The sequence below is a fragment of the Xiphophorus maculatus genome, chromosome 16, assembly GCF_002775205.1.
Source record: "Xiphophorus maculatus strain JP 163 A chromosome 16, X_maculatus-5.0-male, whole genome shotgun sequence".
In the NCBI taxonomy this organism is placed as follows: Eukaryota; Metazoa; Chordata; class Actinopteri; order Cyprinodontiformes; family Poeciliidae; genus Xiphophorus; species Xiphophorus maculatus.
In genome coordinates this window covers 7,484,456-7,502,738 of record NC_036458.1, presented here as the reverse complement: position 1 = coordinate 7,502,738, position 18,283 = coordinate 7,484,456, and the positions used below count along the sequence as shown (strand labels likewise).

At 38.2% G+C, this 18,283-nt stretch overlaps 1 protein-coding gene across 2 annotated transcripts; it reads right to left on the bottom strand.

The window, feature by feature from the left end:
- Positions 1–774: 774 nt before the first annotated feature.
- ezh1 (enhancer of zeste 1 polycomb repressive complex 2 subunit) lies at positions 775–15,773 on the bottom strand. 2 transcript variants are annotated; one of them, XM_023349283.1, is made up of 20 exons: positions 15,708–15,773; positions 13,150–13,334; positions 12,893–13,018; positions 12,505–12,627; positions 12,240–12,357; positions 11,592–11,816; positions 11,008–11,110; positions 9,617–9,780; positions 9,392–9,483; positions 9,138–9,300; positions 7,524–7,708; positions 5,722–5,813; positions 5,036–5,064; positions 4,813–4,938; positions 2,947–3,125; positions 2,753–2,848; positions 2,581–2,662; positions 1,945–2,025; positions 1,781–1,865; positions 775–1,651 (listed from the first exon to the last, which is right to left on the bottom strand). In XM_023349283.1, the coding sequence occupies exons 2-20, from the start codon at positions 13,330–13,332 to the stop codon at positions 1,591–1,593; spliced, it is 2,313 nt and encodes a 770-aa protein (XP_023205051.1). In that variant the 5' UTR covers positions 13,333–13,334; positions 15,708–15,773; the 3' UTR covers positions 775–1,590. The 2 variants fall into 2 exon arrangements, with proteins under 2 accessions (XP_023205051.1, XP_005796763.1); XM_005796706.2 differs by lacking the exon at positions 15,708–15,773 and adding an exon at positions 14,957–15,258.
- Between the last annotated feature and the right edge of the window lie 2,510 nt (positions 15,774–18,283).

Here is an 18,283-nt window from a genome sequence, read left to right as displayed (position 1 = left end):
CATTTTACAGATAAAAATTAAAAATGTGGTGTCTTTGATAATCTGATGTCCATTATGTGTGGAGGAAAACCCCCAATTACCATGTAGATTGTAAAAAAAAATATGGAAACAGGCTTTCCTGTTTATTCTGACAGGAAAAGAAAAGAAATATGTCTAAAGAAATATGAAAAATTAAAGCATCTTAAATACTGACTTGTGGCAAGTGGAAGTTCACTTTTCAGCAGACATTAGGTCAGTTGTAAAGTAGATACAGTGCTTAAATGTTTATGTTCAACATTTTCCTCATTCAATCTCAGCTTAAGCTATTTTCCAGGGTGGAACTGATGAAAATATCAATCTGTTTATGTCCAAAGCTGATGGAGAAATACCCCAAAAGTGGCCTCTGTTCATTTCATTGCTACATCTTTTAGATGTACAGTACAGACCAAAAGTTTGGACACACCTTCTAATTCAATGGGTTTTCTTTATTTTCATGACTATTTATAAGGCAAGAAATCCCACTTATTAACCTGACAGGGCACACCTATGAAGTGAAAACAATTTCAGGTGACTACCTCTTGAAGCTCATCAAGAAAATGCAGAGTGTGTGCAAAGTAGTAATCACAGCAAAAGGTTGCTACTTTGAAGAAACTAGAATATAAGGGGTATTTTCAATTGTTTTACACTTTTTTGTTTAGTGCATATTTCCACATGTGTTATTCATAGTTTTGATGCCTTCAGTGTGAATCTACAATGTCAATCGTCATGAAAATAAAGGAAACTCATTGAATTAAAAGGTGTGTCCAAACTTTTGGTCTGTACTGTATCTGAGTCCAAATAATTCAAATGCTAAGTTGTTTCTTTTCTAAATTGTGGACTATTTTGTATTGATCTATTACATAAAACCCAAAGTCCGTAGTTAATGTGATAAAACAATGAAAGGAGAACAAATAAAAGCAGAGTGAAAACCTTTGCAAGACACTGTATAATAATGTGGACTTCAAAAAAAACATGGTAAATCAAATGCTATACAATGGGTAATTTAGCTTTTTCTTACTTAATAACCTTTCTCTGTTTTATTATACAACATATCACATGCAAATTATATGAGCTTTTTAGTGAATAATCTTTTGGCACTTCTTTTAAATGTTAAAGGAAGACACTTACTCTTACTATTTTACTTTATTATCATGGTATGATGATGTTTATATGTCTGCTGTATATACAACGATCTGAGTACCAATTCTGGAATTTTGTGAGGTAAGACCTCTTCTTTGCCATCTAAAGTTACATTCAGTCAGTCGGTTTGTCTTCTAGTTGCCTATTTTTGCAGAACATTGATATAAATGAGCTTATTTCATGGCAGAAATGTGTTAATGATGCAAGCTTTTCAGTGGAACAGTCAGGGTATAACGTTATTATCCACAATACTACATGACCGAACAGGAAAAGCATCTGACTGAAGCTAAAGCACTTGGCTAACACGTTTAGTTGGTGATGTGTCAAAAGACAGCACATGCACTTCACTGATCTACATTATGTATGCTGAAAAAGCTTGCATAACGTACAGAGATGGTGAATGAAGGCCAGTCTATAGATATAGCAATAAAGCTAAGTCATGTCCACTTCCCGCTCTATTCCCACGTACTTCAGAGCATCAGCTTGGCTGTATCTGTGGGTGGAAACATTAAGTCAAGAAGCAAGTAATTGAGCAGGTAAAAATGCATAGACTGCATAGACTATTTTTCTCTAACGCTACATTTTAACTAATGTAGAGTCACAAAGAGGCCTGCAACCCCACCTGTAGTCAAAGAAGAGCTCTTCCCCCTGCAAGATAGCTCGCTTGGCGAAGATTCCAATACGGTGGTCTCCATTAACCATCACAACTGCATTGGCAATAAGATCAACATCAGTGAAGAAAGTCTTAAGAAAACCTTGAATTCATTCTGCCAATGAAACACTCACCTTTAGCATAGCAGTTGGGGTTAACTGAATGATTTGCAAATCGAATTTTGTTCCCCTTTCGTGTGGCATCCACTACAAAATCTGTAGAGACAGAATCAAAGGGTTAGCTCAGGACTTTTCAAGACTTGTAGAGTTAGACTTGTATAAGCAGTTCATATCTTTGCAGCAGAAGATAAATCCGGAGTACTTATCCCTAAAGCTACAGTTAACAGGAAGAGAAAAGTGAGCTTCTATGATCTTAAAGTCTCAACAAATCACGAGAATTTATGTGAATTTTTAAGTACCATTAAAAAGATTTGCATGGGAAGATTATTAATGAAGAAACTGATTTATTAATTACATTAGAAATGGTGGTTGGTGGAGGTATGCCACCAATAATCTTCTTGGGTCAAACATGAACTGAGAGCGGAACATAAAAAGTGTTTTCCTTCTGACTAGCCAACAGCTTCAGAGACCAGGTGTAACAAGGTTTCATGTATACACTAAGTGAACGCGCTATGAGTCTTCTCTACTCCAATTAGGTTTTACCTTTATAAGCCTTAAACAGAACATCACTTCAAACTACCATTCAAAGCAATTTCTGATTCCAACTTAAACAAATGGTAAAGCATTGCAGCAAGAATAGAAAAAACCTGCCGTTGTTCAAATTGAAAAGGAAGCTTGACATGTATTTATCGTAAATCCTTCCTCGTCGGTCTGCCTCATCTTGAGAGATCAGCTGCAGATAAAAATGAAAGAATTAAAATCAATCATAATTCCCACGAAAAAAATCTGTGAAAAAAAATCTAATTAAACTGCATGGACTTGCCTCTCCACAGTACTCAGAGATAAATTCATTCTTCTGCACAGGCTCTTTGATGAATGTTCCCCAACCAGCAACATCTGATGGAGCCAGCAGCAGGTGCTGAAAGAGAAGCCATAAGTAGGAGTTTTCTTTCATGATGCACAACATCTGAATATCGGACCATTAGTGTGGCACTATTGTCTGGAACTTTCATGAACCTTTTTAAGGCCTCTTTGGATGCCGCAGTTCTTACAGGACACGACTTTGCTGTCCCAGTGGTCGGCAGCTCCACAGGTCATGCAGAGATCTGGGTCACACTCTCGTACGGCCAGGTAGCATGGACACTGCTTGGTGTTGCACTGGGTTTTACATCGGCAGCCCGGGAAACGGTTCTGGCCTGCAAAACATTTAGATACAAAGAAACTGCTTGACCAGGTTCTAGTGCAATTGCTTGTTAACACATATAGTGACAGTCAATCGCATCCACAGAAACAAGATAAGGATGACTTGGTGAAGTTCAAACGAGCATTGAAAAGGGAATAAAACGGATTTAAGTGACTTTGTCCGTGGCAATTTCTTTGACGCAAGACAAACTAGTCTAGTATTTCAGAAACTGCTGATCTACTGGGATTTTGTGCATTTTGGGGGGTCTATGGAGGACAGTCCAAAAGAGAAAAAACATCCAGTGATACCTTGTTGATATCAGAGATGAGGGAATATAGGTCAGACCAGGTTGAGACTACAAAGGGCAAAAAGATGATTGCAGAAAATTATCTCTGAACATACGAGTCAACCTTAAAGCAGATAGAATACAATACAGAAGACCACACAACAGGTAACACTAAAAATGAACTGTAACAGATTGGAAAAATATTGCTTGGACTACCGGGTCTTGATTTTAGCCACAACATTCAGATGGGGCGTCAAACTATGGGATAAACAACGTGACAGCCTGCATCTGTTTTGCCTATGGGGGCGGTGGTACAAGGATGTAGGGGATATTTTTTGCACATTCTTGGGCACTTAGTAAAAAATGAGCAACTCTTAAACACCACAGCATACCCGAGTATTGTTGCTGACCATGTCCATTCCTTTGTGACCACAATACACCCATATTCTGCTGCTATTATACAAGTAAGACAAAATATATCTTATTAATATTTGATACCTTGTTGAATAGTTGAAGTAAAGCCTTAAGGAAGTTCTGAAAGATAAATGTATCTAAATCTGTGTACCTAATAAAGTTGTTGGTAAGATCATATAAGAGCCCTCTACTGGCAGAAATGAAGACATACAACTTTAAAGAGCGCAACATCCTCTGGGCAGAAAAAGTAAAACCTTGAGCAATGATAACCTAAATGTTTTATTCATAAGAGAAAACTATCTATAACATAAGACCCAGACATATTTTTGTTTCTCTTTGAGGTGCTCTTTAATCCCCCATTTCTTTCCTCTTTGGGGTTTATGTGTCAAGCTTTTTCAGGCTGGAAGAGTTTGACTCATACTGATGATGCTGTATATCAGGCACAGAGCCTCTGACATCCCTTTGATTCTTTTCCAAGTCTATGGAGCACACACATGTGGAAAAGAGGGCTGCTTCCTGTTTGGCAGCGGTGTTCCTCTGCTACGGGAAAAGGCGGCGTAACATGGAGAAGGGAGGAGAGTGAACAAGGGAATTTTTTTTTTCCAAGCCTTTCCCTTTATCTGTTGTTAACCCTCCAGAGGACGAATTGCAAAGCTGATTCCACCACCATGTGGTCGTTTTGGGAAAAGCTTCTCTGGGTCACACCTGCTGTAGTGAAAGCCTAATTATAAATGCAGCTTTGTGGTAAAACACAACCATCTATTCCCACCAAAAGACGATTTGCTCTCTGACCACTGCCAAAATACAGTTCATATTTCACATTCTACATTTCTGCTCCTTTGTGACAAGAGGGACTCAAAAAAATAATGCTTTCAGCGATAACCATGGTAATGACCTGGAAGAGCAGACTGAATGCAACTACTGTTTACGAGCAGCACAAGTAAAAACACCCACTTTCTGACAAACTCTTGACAGGTGAAAAGCAAACGGTAACACTCACACTCGTGTTCGCACTGACAGAACTTCTCACAAAAATTCTGGGTCATCACACAGGGGCAGGAGCTGTCGCATGGGTGGTCAGGGTGGTCACATGGCTGATAGTTGTACACCTGATTGGAGGAGTTATCTGGAGCAACATGGGGAAAAAGCAGAAAGATCAACGCTACAAGCTGTGCTAAGTGTTCCAGGTCAAGGAGAAGCAAAAATCATAAAGATAAATTTACCTTTTTTCAGCTGAATCTTTGCCCATAACCTACAAGAACAAACAATTTAAGGCTCTTTACAAAACAAACAGATCCTTTTTACACAGAAAAATACAATCATCAAATAACAGACTGATTAAGAGTACATATACTAAAATTTTATTCTAGTTATTAAACAATGCAGTCACATTTATTTTATTAATAACATTTGTAAAATGTTTTCTATCTAAAGAAACTTTACTCTTCCTGAACGGGCTTGTAGGGACAGTAGATAGTTGATTGCATAGAGTTATTAACTTTGCTGGTACATCATTCATAACAAGCATGCATGTCATGCCAGTAAAAATTAAAGACTCCCATTTAACAGTAAGAATCAGTGGCTGTGACTGAATGGGTTTGAAAGGCCAGATCAGCAACATAAAAAACCCTAAACCTTATTAAAGAAAAACTAGAGTTAATGATGAATGATTATGTTGTTTATGATAACTGGATAGTATTTTTTGTGCTGCAAATTTGCCGTTACTGACAGTCTCTTTTTCCTATTTTGTTCCTTTTCACCTCTCTTTGATGATGGACTATGCACTACTTTGTCTTAGTTTATTACCTACCATTTAAATAAATTGCTTTTCAAGTTGGGTTTAAAATGTGACCAAATGTTGACAATCACAAGATATTAAAAAGCACTGTCTCATTACAGACAAACTTGCCTGTGTTTCCTTTTCTTCTTTTGGGGTGAGATGCCTCCATCTACCAAAGGGACCCGGTGGATCAGAACCTCTTTCGCTGCAAACTCGTAGACCTGTGAGAAAGGTCAACAACAGCCAAGTTAACCAACAAAACAATCACACATACACACAATTACACCAACTTTGTCCTCATAGCATGACATTGTGCAATATTGTGCAACCTGTGTACATTACTAAATAATCTGTGACAAAATGTCCTGCTTTGTTCCATCTTCTGCTTTCACAACCAGAGCGCAGCAACCAGATGCAAGAGTGTATCTGCATACACACTGAAATATGCACACACACAAACCACCTCTGGCTGCCAAAACCCAGATTTGGCCTCTTCCCCAGGACACAGACATGCATAACGGTGCAGCTGGTTTCAGCATTTTCACAGAGTGAAGCAGTAGGCGGGACATTCGCAACATAAGCATAGCTGTTACAGTCCAATACAGATTTAGTTGCTTTCTGACAAAAAAAAAGAGACCTCCAGAAGTAGAAATGAAATAAAGAGGCTGGGTCAATGTCTCTGACATGGATTGACACTGTAACACTGACCACTAATACAACTAAGAAAACAAAGAAAGAAATATTAATAGCAGCCCAGAAGAAACTAAAATGACAGCAGCTCTGTTGCCTCTTTTAAAACTTGCATTACATGTAACTATGAGAAATGTCACATCTGGTAAGAATCCCTGTTTATGGGGCCACATGCAATATAATGTTCTAGTCAGTCCAATTAGGCGCACCATAAAACCACCAGCTCACTATGCATCTGTCATTACATAGGAACTAACTCAAATGTAACAAAAAAAACCCATCTACAGTATGTTTTTCACTTTGTGTCCAAACAACCATGTGTCATTTTAGGATAGACAAAAAACATGTTTCTTGGATAATTACTACGAAACAACAGATGTTAGATGTTAGTATGTTTCTTTATTATACTGGTCATGGCTCTATTTATTTTACCTATTCTACAAAAACATTTAAGATGGGCTATTTAAATACATTGAAGCAGAGCCCACTTAATGAAAGATGATGTTCCTTGAGTCATTTAAATCTAAATTTAGGTTTGATCTCGACGAACCTCTGTACAACTTTTTCCTTAGTTCAAATCACTTAATCACAAATATGCATAAAAGTCTCCAGAAACCTTGTGAAACAGACTGATAGCTTGACAATGCTTTTTTTTAATTATATTGCTAAAGTTAAACGTACTTATCATAAAAATCATGTAAAAAGATTTTCTAACATTTTCCTTGAAGCCCATAAAAAACCCTAAAATGCCTTTAAGGGGCCTAAAGCAAACTCTTACAGCTGTTGAAAGCATGTGTCTATGCCATACAGAAAGGAACTGCAAGCTTATCTTTCATAGGAAGTGTAAAGAAACCTTTGCTCTGTGTGAAAAAACATTAGGATTAAAGTTTGCCTCAGAGAACACCAAAACTCCGAGATTAGCGCTCTTTGAACAAAATAGTCTAAAATTGGATTATTTGGACATTAGAACAGAGGATATACAGTATGTTGCATAAACCAAATACAACTCCATAGAATCCATCATGAATTCTACGGTATGTGTGGGAAAACAGGAGACAGTTTGTAAAAAATAAATTTAAAAAATAGTAAACTAAAGTAGAGTTGGACACATTTTTGTTTAATGATTAAAACAAGGTTATTTTTTGTTGTTCAAGTTCAGTGAAATCCCTTTCAATTGACATGTGAACATTTTGTAATGAAGAAAAAAATGTTTATATGTAATATGAGTATGAAATTTGTACCTGTTTGCAGTTCTTGGTACCAATGAGACGTGCAATGGAGCAAAAGTTGTTAAAGTATGTGCCGTGCAGCACCCTGAAGAGTGACTCCTCGGCCCCACTCCACTGGACCACACAGCACTCCTGCTGCTCCATTTCATCTTCACCTGGACGCAGCTTGGTTGGAGTCTGGCAGCGAGAATTCCCCTCTATTACACACACACACACACACACACACACGCAGGCAAAAACACGGCTTTGTGAAAAGACAAGAAAAAAATGGTTTAATTCTTATTGGAAAACTGTTTGAAGATCTTACCTGCCTTTAAAACACATTCCTTCTTTTACTGCTGAATATTGCACCTTGTTATGCCCACAAAAGCCAGTTCATTAAATTTGTATTTTATGTGAAACACCAAACTTTTTTAGTTTTCTAAATTTTATTTGCAAATAAAATGGTACATTTGTCTTCTGCTCTGTTGGGTTAATAGCTTGTAGAATCTAGAATCAACTTTCACTGCAATAACAGCAGCAGGTTTTTGTGCTGATTCTCAGCTTTGTAGAACTACATACTGACTTTTTTTGCTCATTCCTCCTTGCAAAAAAGCTCATATTCAGTCAGATTATATTACATTACATGTTCACATGCTGCATTTTGCATGTTGGCCAAAAACCTCGATGTTGTTCTCATTTTCTCATCACTTTTTTCACATAACAAAATCATTTCTGAATATTAAATTATGTAGAGGTGGAGATTATACACTATCAATTGACATTTCTGGACAAGATGACTGTCTTTCCATTGACAAACACATATATGATGGAAGATTTTGGATATTCAAAACTGATGCTCAACATCCCGAGGACAAGCTGGAGAGGTGAATGTTGCCTGGCAACAGGCCGAATGGAGCACTACTGTCGCCATATGCTCCAGTTTCTTCATGCTCTGCATCAGTCTGCTGAACAATCTGTTTTTCCACATTATCCTTACACGTGTGATAAAGTGTGGTGAGTCACTGGCTAAGCTCCAGCAATTTCCCACACCAGCTTCAAGAGAGGAACTGATTGAAAAGAAGATGAAAGATTCAGGGGGGAAAATTAAAACAAAAAGCCAATGGACGATTCTCTTATTTCGTTCTTTCCACTCTTTACATCAAGATGTAAGCAAGAAATGTAAAAAAAGAGGAAAAGAAAAGCATGGAGATGAGGAGAAGGCTGGGTTTATATGGAGGTTGATTTATGCAAAAATAATGGTTGGTGTATTTTGGTTGGCAACAGACAGCTGATATTGGGAGAAGATGTGAGGAGAGAGCAGGATATGACTTGAAAGCTGTAATCTGCAGCCAAATGTTCATATTTCAGACAGAGAGCAGTGAGTTAGGCAACACAGTCATGCAGAAGCTAGGAAAATGGGGGGAAATTCATGGTAAATGATGCATCTATTGAATGACTCAGTGCATCAGGTTTCTGGAAACAAATTTTGTCTGTACTGTACAAACCCACAGAGCAGACAACTTTAATTGCCTAGCTATAAACACATTATCACATTTATTTCCAAGTGACTGCAATTATGGATTTTTTTCCCCCGCTTTTTAAAACAGAAAAAAACCCAGTCGTTCAGTAAGAGGAGTGCAATACCTGAGGAGGAAGTGGTTTCATGGTCACTTTCACCCTCCTTGCCTTCCTCAGCAGACCCAGTTGGTCCAGAACCGCTGGAACCGGTGGGTCGCTGCTGCCTCCGTCGCCTCCGAGATCTCTGCGACCGTAACATATTCCGATCTACGAACTCTTTAGCTCCTTTCTGCACAAATGAAATGTTGATGGGGGGAAAACGCAATGAGCACTGAAATGTAGAACATATCCTGAGCACAGAGTTCATGGACCGGGTATACCTGTAACAGGAAGCAGTCTTCCCCACACGGTTCAGTCTCCATGCGGATCTCCTTACTCTTCCTCTTGTAAACATTGGGTGTTGCATGAAAAGCTTCATGAACAGAGACAATGCATTCTCACTACCTGCTGCATGAACTGCAACATTCAATGCAAACATTAATAAAAATATTTCAATTGTAATATATTGATCAGAGTCTTAAATCAAACAAAGAAAGGGCTATTACGGTGGAGGAAACAGTCGTATTTGAAGCAACGTCTACAGAAGAGTGTGTGGAAGGAATGCAACGACTGCTCCCTCTGCACAGACTTTGCAAAAGGCCCATCTAAGTTGGGAGTGCAGAGGGGGGGGAGTTTTACTGGGCCTGGTGGCTCCTGTAGATCCTTGTACCTGTGAAGAATATGGGAAATATGTCAAAGCTTTAATGAAATAAGAGATGCACTGATCTGATATTAATATCTGTGTCGGTCCAGATGTTGAAAAAAGTCTATATAGGTTAGCGGTGACAATTTGCCCAATCCATAAACTTTGCAGAAACATAATTATCTCTGTTGCTAATTCATGAATTAACTGCTATTAACCCAATTTTTAAGTCACATTTTCACTTTGTACAGCCTGGCTGAATTACTGGCTGACTTGCAGAATTAAGACAACCTCAAATTGGTGAAAAGATCTCAAAACCAATACATCATCCATTAATCTAAAGAAATTAAAAAACAGATGAGACATCAGAACCTAAAACATTTATCCACAAATGGAGGACATATAGAAAAGTGGTGACTCTTCTCGAATTAACAAGGGTGACCCAGAAGAACCCTGAAGCTGCATATATAAAATTCAATGGTGAAAACTTGAAGGAAGGAAGATATACCCCATTACATCCAACGTAAAACTAACAACATTTTTCTAAAAATGTACATCATATGACAAGCACTGTGGGGTAGTTTCCTGGTCTGGAGCTGCGTTGCTGTTTCAGCACATGACAATGAATTATGCTCTCTTTCAAAGAATCCTGAAGGAGAGTGTTTGATCATCAGATTAGAACTAACCAAAAAAGGTCAAAGTCTGGACCTAAATATTAAAGCAGGTTGCTGGAATTCAAAAAACTCTTCTGCAAATCAGAGTAAACCAAAATTCCTCCACAGTGCTGTAAAAGAATCACCGCCTTCTATTGCAAAAGCTAGATGTGATTTGTTGCCGCCAAGGTTGGCACATCCAGTTGGAGGGGCAATTACTTTTTCACATATGGCTATGTAGCTTTGTTTACCTTAACAAATTAAATAACTGTTTGAAAACAGCATTTTGGGCTAACTTTCTTTTTTTGATATATTAATTCAGTATTGTTAAATAGCCATTTGTTCATTCAGGCTGCCACAGGGTGTACTAACTTTTTCACATGACTGTAAGGAACAGAACAAATCTGAAATACTTCTTATGCCACCATAGATGCTTCTAAGGTCTTTCAGCTCCTGACGCAACTATCCTTTGAGTATGAGAGCCAGAGAGGAACCCAGAATTCTTAATTCACCTCTAGCTGCTTAGATCTCCATGGTGAACGCTAAGCAACAGACTAATGATCGTGGTGCAAATACATCCCATTGACTGCACTTTTCTTACTTTTCCTTCAGCTCCTCTGTGGTGCCCTTGTAGGGAAACATCGAGGCGATGGCTGTAAATATCTTATCGTTAGGGATCCTCTTGCTGCCGGACGCATCTTTCACTTTTGGGAAACAAAGCAGGGATTGTTACACAAGTGAACCAGATATGACCAAACATCAGGTTTTTATACAGATGCATAAACACTGATTATGCAACAAGGGTGTTTACACAATTCTGAACAAGACATTGTCTCCTATTCTTAAGAACAGACCGTAATAATTGTTCTTAATGGTTGTACTTTCTTGTATTCTGTAATTCTTGTACATTCTTGTACATGCATGCTGAGTGGATCCATTTCACAATTGTTGGGAAAGTGTGTAGTTACCACTAAATCCAAACACAGCTCTGTAATAGGAGTCAGGGCATATCAGTGTCATGAACAAACAAGTTCCCTCAAACAAGGGAAAACAGGGCAGCTTTAAAGTCATCATGTCAGTTCAAGAGCTGCTGTAGCAGGACGACCTTGTGGCAGCTGCATGGTGTAAAAAGAAGAACAGTATGTGCCTTGTTCACACAGAAGCACTGTAAACACAGATACTCACCCTCTGTGGTGCCTCTCCTTTTTCTCCTGATTAATGTCCCAGCTTTAGTCTCTTCAGAGCCTTCCACTGAGCTCCTCCTCATCATCATCCTCTCTTCCTCTTTCTTCCCTGCAACCTCTGCTGCCATCACCCCTGCATCCTCCTCCTCTTCTTCGTCATGGTCAGAATATTGACTCAAGGCATCCACAAGTTCCTTGAAGATCTCGTCGCTGATGAACCCGCCCTCTGGGACAAAAACAATTATTTCTTATATCTTAAGTCATGGGTTCATATAGAAAAAAATGCTATAAACCTCTACTATTAATTCAGATGAAATACATACACAGCAAATACAGTGTCCTAAAAAGAATCCATACATTTTCTACACTCGATATAACCACAAACTTTATAATATATATAAAGTTTTTAACATTTTTGGTAAGTTTTTAGGATAAACCATTTGTGGTAAGACTTGAAGTTGGCATTAACAGATACTCTCCATCCAATTTGACTAAGTTTAAACAATTTTGAAAATAAAAATGGGAAACATTTTTAGTCTGTACATCTGGAAAACTAGTAAAGACGTAGTATTTCCAGAAATCTGCGGTTGTAGTGGTGTAATTGTGACGATATCTTAGGAAATTAATGTATCTTTAAGGCTCTGCCTACCTCTGTCACCATGAACGCCATCATAGTTGTCAATGAGTTCCTCTAAGAAGGCCTCATCCTGTTCAAGCACCTCATCGCCCATGTAGGGAATGTTGTGTAGGAACGTTTCATCCTCCACCTAAAAGAAAAAACTCCTGTTGGTGCTTCATTCAACAAAATAACATTAAGTGTTTCTAAGTGTTCCAAGGCTTAAAAACCAATACAATTATACATCAGCCATGAACCGTAGCATGCAAAAACAATATCAAAAGATAGTATATGATACCATGAAGTTGTGCTGCAGTGGTGACCACGAGTACATGAAGGGGATTCCTGCCACTGTAGACAGAGGTTTCATTGGAATGGCCTGAGAATTAAATTCCGGGAACCCAAACTCCACTGCACACATCTGGAAGAGGATCAGAGGTGAGGTGAACATGACCATACTCTGAATGAGTCTTCTGGATAATTATAATTTAACACAGATGCTGTTTTGGCTCAGGCAGGAAAAATAAATACATTTGCAGTGAAACTCAACAGCATGTGGGAACATAAAGATACCGCTATATTTTCAAACTGTTTGGGTTATGAGCTCACTTAAGTCATCAGTTCCCTTTGTCACTGCCTATTTAGGCTCCTTTAATCCTAACCGCTCTCTTTTTAAAAGAACATACCTTCTTATTTGCCAGAGATCCACTAAAGGTTGAGACAGGGATGGCTTGAATCCTAAGCTTGGACCACTCTGTATTCAGGAGATTAGTCTGCAGCTCAATCTTTTGCCTGTTGGACATGAACAAGCTCTGGAAACACAAAAAGACCAAATCAGATAAAACTCAAATGAAGGGGATAAACTACAGACACATAGCAGCTTTTTTCCACCGTTCACAGACATTAACCTATAAACCATGTGTCAATGACTGGTTTAACCCACCTTGACTTTGTCTACTTTTTGAAGGCGTTTTAACTGGCGAAGGCGCATATACTCAGACTTGACCCTCCTTCTCCACTCTAGGAGACTGCGGGAAGGGGTAAAGGAGCCAGGCTGAGGCCTTGGAGTTGATAGGACAGCACTAGTGCCAGAGGCTGGGGCTGCGGCAGCTGTTTCTTCCATCATTCCTTAAAAATTCAAAAAGAGTATTCAGGAAGCAAGTTGAAACTCGTTGTAGATTCAAATTTCCCATTGTTGGCCTGTTATTTGGCCTCCAAAGCACAGCGACAGTTGTATCTTTTGCAGTAGTTTTGTGTGATAACCCAGATAATTTTAAAGTCATCCCATTCATTTTTTCACACAATCCATATTGTGTGAAAAAATGACTAAAATATCATGTCAATAAACTTTACAAGACAAACAGATTCATGAAATACCAATTTAAAAAGAATCATAATGCAAAACAAATCAGTGCATTCAATTCCAAATCTTATGCAGCACCGCCCATAGGTTTCCATACACTCACTATCAGCATGAATGTCATAGTGATGCTTTTAATATATTATTTCTTATGTCTGGAATTATTACAGCAAACAGCTTGAATTGAGTGCTTATGTTTGGATTTGATGCACATTTTCTAGCATCATACCTCTGGCAGTCTATAACTGCTAGATATACTGTTGGTTGACACAATAAAAGAGAAGGACTACTCCCAAATTCTTTAATTTCAACTCAAATCAAACACTAGATGGCTGAGATCTAAACTGGCTGTTCAATCAGGACAGCGATCACAACTACAGATAGAAACTTTCTCTGGAAAAGACAGAAGAGGCTGGAATTAGCCTTAAAATGCATGACATCAATTTGCAACTCCTAACAGACATTATTTCGACAAATATTAGTGTGAACATGTGCATACACTTGAGTTTCAATGTTAAACCTTGGACAAAATCTACAATAAATACAACATTGTGCACACAATTCTTGTTTTCTATATGATATAAAGTTATTCTATTCTTTAAAAAGGCTTAAATACACCCATGTCATTCATAGATAAGGGCATCAACATTAAGTCCTGCATGATCCTAATGATTGTGTAAAATATAGTTAAAGTCAGTTGATCGCAAATTAGTGAAAAAAAAGTTGTTAAAGTAATTTATTCTTCAACAATCCTTCAGTATGACACAATCTCGTTTTCCTTAAGAATGCACTTCCCCATTTACCCTAAATGTAACCCTCTTTGAAATACTGCCCCCTTCTGTTGGCAAAACAAAACTGCCATCCTCTGGAGAAAACAAGCCTACCGTCCGGGTGATTTAAACTGCACCATGTTTTCTAATTATTTTTAAAGGGCGGCCATTACCAAAGCAGTGGGCGATTATTGTGGCCTGTAAATAAAGTCGAAGAGTTAAACAGCGTGGAGCATCCACATTGCTACGAAGTGGGCGTGCCTCAACAGAGCAGAAAAGTGCGTAGTACAGTTTTTCTGTGGTTCATCATGGCCCGAGTGAGCATCTACATCACTGTTTGCGCCATAACCCCATCAGAAATAAGCATTAAGGCAAAACTTAGCGCCGAAATCAGCGACAGGGGGTTTGATCGAGGAGGAGGAAGCTTGTAAACGTGTGATACAACGCAGATGAAGTGCGCTGCGTCCTCTGGGTGCAGCCACGGCAGCTACACGGTGCCCATTTAAATGGGGAACACTTTAGCGACGTGCCCACCCAAGCTCCACAATGACGGCGCGGCATTCTGGTACACGCGTGTGCACGTCTACATCCACACAGCAACTGTCGCGGTTATTAAATACCTTTAAATCCTCGCGTCCTCTCTGTTGCGACTACAGCCCCGCAATGCGATCAAGTCCCTCTCTGTACGTGTGTGTAGGAAAGAGAGTGAGTTGGTGAGTGAGTGAGAGAGAGAGAGAGAGAGAGAGAGAGAGAGTGTGCGTGTGCGTTGGTGTGTGCGTGCTGGACAAATTAAGGCTGTCTTTGGTTTGGATCTGACGCAGGTATCGTCTCCATGCGTGGGGATGTCAGAGAAATCCCAGCGTTGTCCGCGGACATGGTGCTGGAGGCTTGTTGTAGCTTACAAATAGCTACGCACTTAGCTCAGCCCAAGCAGGATAGTGACGTATTTATTATGAAGCAGCCTTTCCAAGAAGAGGAGCCAGGATTTATGCATATTCTGCGTCTTGGGAATAAAAAGTAGCTCAGAGGAGCCGCCGCTCAGCCATTGCTCGCACACTCAGGAACTGATTAACTGTTCGGAGATTTATGGTCATATACATACGCAAGATTAATTCTCTTTAGGCCTGCGGTTAGTGGCCAGCCCTTTAGAAAATATTACATTCCACCGCCTGTTGGTGTAAAATACAAGCATTAAAATACATTATGACAAAAAAGACGATTAAAAACAGCAAATAGCCCATAAAACGAAAAAAAAAAACCCGAAAAAATAACAAAACACATAGCATATCTTACAACAGAAACAGCCACACAATATTACTGGTTTACAGACTAAGGTCATAATGATGAAGTAAGAGCTGAAAACCAGCTTACAGTTTTATAAAATTCCAACGGACTTCTGTCGAGAGGGAAATCAGCCTAACTGCGGTTCAGCTTTTCTCCTGCAGAGGGAGCTCAATACATTTTTCTTCTCTGTGGGAAAAGACAGCGGGCTAGGTGCAAATAACACGGATGCCAGAAAGATCTTGGTTGGCTACACACATTTCTAACGGAGAGCAATAGCTGAACTCACTATAAAAACTTTGCTATCAGCAGGACAAAAATCTGAAATATTGTTTTTTTTCACACGGCTTGAAATGAACACATCATTCTACATTAAATTGATGCCTTTGAAGGTACTTATAACTTAATTCTCAGGTTGATGCACATATGATTTTTAATACACTTCTGTTGTCAATTAGTCATCAAATTGAAGTGAAAATATTCTTTTTACCCTTTCTTTGCCTCTAGTATTATTTCAGCTTTATCCGTTTTGAGTCCTAGGACTCTACTGCCTACAGGTGTTTACCAATGGTAGACTCATAGCAGAACTGACAACAATGCTCCTTACAACTAATGGCAATTTAGACAAAATAATATGACTATAATATAGTTTAACTGTGAAAGGAAATCAGAGCGCAACCATGCAATTTCTTAAGGACATTTAAGTGACAAACACCAGTCCAAAAGATTCATTTAAAGTTTTGGTGGGGAAATCCTACAGAATCATCTTGTTTTAAGGGTGGGAAAACAAGGATCATATAGGTACAAACCCACATGTAAAATATTTGATTAATTCATTCTCATCACTGGAAAAGGGAAAATCCTAAATTTTCATTTATTTGTGTGATATTTCTTTATAATTCCTCTACATCTGTGCCCACATCAATATTCTCTTAAGAAAACCAAAGCCTCACTTTTATGTTGCTAAATATCTACATTAGGAGTATTAACATTTTCAGTTAACTGGAAAAACAATATTTGTCCAACGATGAAAGCTCAAAAATACAATTAACCTATTAGTTTTGCACATAGTGTAGGCATTTGAGTACTTATCGTAATTTACACACACACAAAAAAAACTTGTTTAACACACAAGAGGGCACTATACGACTGGTTCTTACAGGACGACACAATCTATAATAATAAAACATTATTTAGATTAGTACACTTAAAATCATGCCCCCATAACATAACAAGCTGTGTTTTTTCCTGCCTCAGGCATTCTTGACTTTTTATTGAGCATTTAGAGAAAAGATTAGGATGGTGAAACTTTTCTAGATAAAATAGCATATTTGGTGGTGTGTGACGCAAGCAGTGCAATATTGATACTGAACTGTCAAACAAAAGCAAACACTCACAGGAACACACAGATTAGAGATAAAGGCTGCAATAGGGAGGACGTTTTTCTTCCTGCATTATGTAAACTCGATGTGTTGATGTTGGCGTGTGACTGACCTAAATATTACAAGAGAAATTGTCTGAAACAAAAGGTTTTGAGAATGAAAAGATGTCCAAGACAAATAACTCTGCAGTCAAGAAAAATATCTAATTAAAAAACAGCTACACAAAGCTACATTTGCTTTAGCATTCTTGGACATTTAAAACCTATTTAACGTTATTCCTTTTTAAAAAGTCAATTCATCCATATAATGGTGCTCACAAGAATGCCTTTGATATTTAAGTGCGTGTTTCTTTTTTTGAACACTCTACCCTTTATATGAAACTGTGCTCTCAATGTTAAGTGAAATGAAATGTGGGAGCAATTTTGGCATGAGCTATATGTGGCTTTGCTCCAAGCCCAGCAGCTGAGAAAGAGCACTTATTCTTCAATGATACAGAGAAACACTTCAGCTTCAGACTAAGTCTCCTTGCTGCCTCTCTCTTACCACAGAAGTTTAACGTGATGTTAACAATGACGGGAACAAGGACGTTGTTTGTCTTCAACATTGATGATACACCACAGCACGGATAAAGAGAGGACATTCCTTATGTAAATCATGCAGAGTAAATCTTGATTTACAGCAACAACAAAAAATGGAAAATGTAATCAAATGTGCCACCAAACGAGAAATTAAAGGGGAACTCCACTTTTCTGAATTTACATGTTCAGAAAAGTGGTCCGGAAGAGTAGAGTTGCTTTTGAAACATTATGAATTAAATGTTAATCAACATTTTGATGTGTAACAATGGCACTTGACAATTGTTCACTGCATGTTCTACAGCTTTGTTTTTATGTATGTTTTTATGATGTTAAGCATTTTGTTGCTGAAATGTGCCATACAAACAAACTTCATTGACTGATTGCTTGATGATTGATTGATTGATTGATTGAATTGGCCCTCTACATCATGGTTGGCTCACTTGGTCAATATCTCTCACACACCTTTTGCCCACAAATATTATCTTAGTTTAACTTCTATTTCAAGAACATGTTCCAAATTAATTAGTCTAATAAAATAAAATAGATGTCAATATCAACTCCAACAATTAACATTTGTAATAAATTATTTTTAGATTACAAATGCTACAGAAAGATTGAAACTAGACTTGAATATATGCTATTTTCACATTTGCAGCTCTGTTGAAATTGAATGATTATTTTGAAACTCATCACTTGTAGAATCCAT

What these genes read in the sequence shown, in the direction of transcription:
- ezh1 (XM_023349283.1), bottom strand. Translation starts at nt 13,332, where the DNA reads ATGATGGAAGAAACAGCTGCCGCAGCCCCAGCCTCTGGCACTAGTGCT. An exon ending in GTACCAAGAACTGCAAACAG is followed by an intron (nt 5,814 to 7,523) that starts GTACAAATTTCA and finishes CCTTTCTCACAG; the next exon opens with GTCTACGAGTTTGCAGCGAA. An exon ending in CCCCAACTGCTATGCTAAAG is followed by an intron (nt 1,866 to 1,944) that starts GTGAGTGTTTCA and finishes TTGCCAATGCAG; the next exon opens with TTGTGATGGTTAATGGAGAC.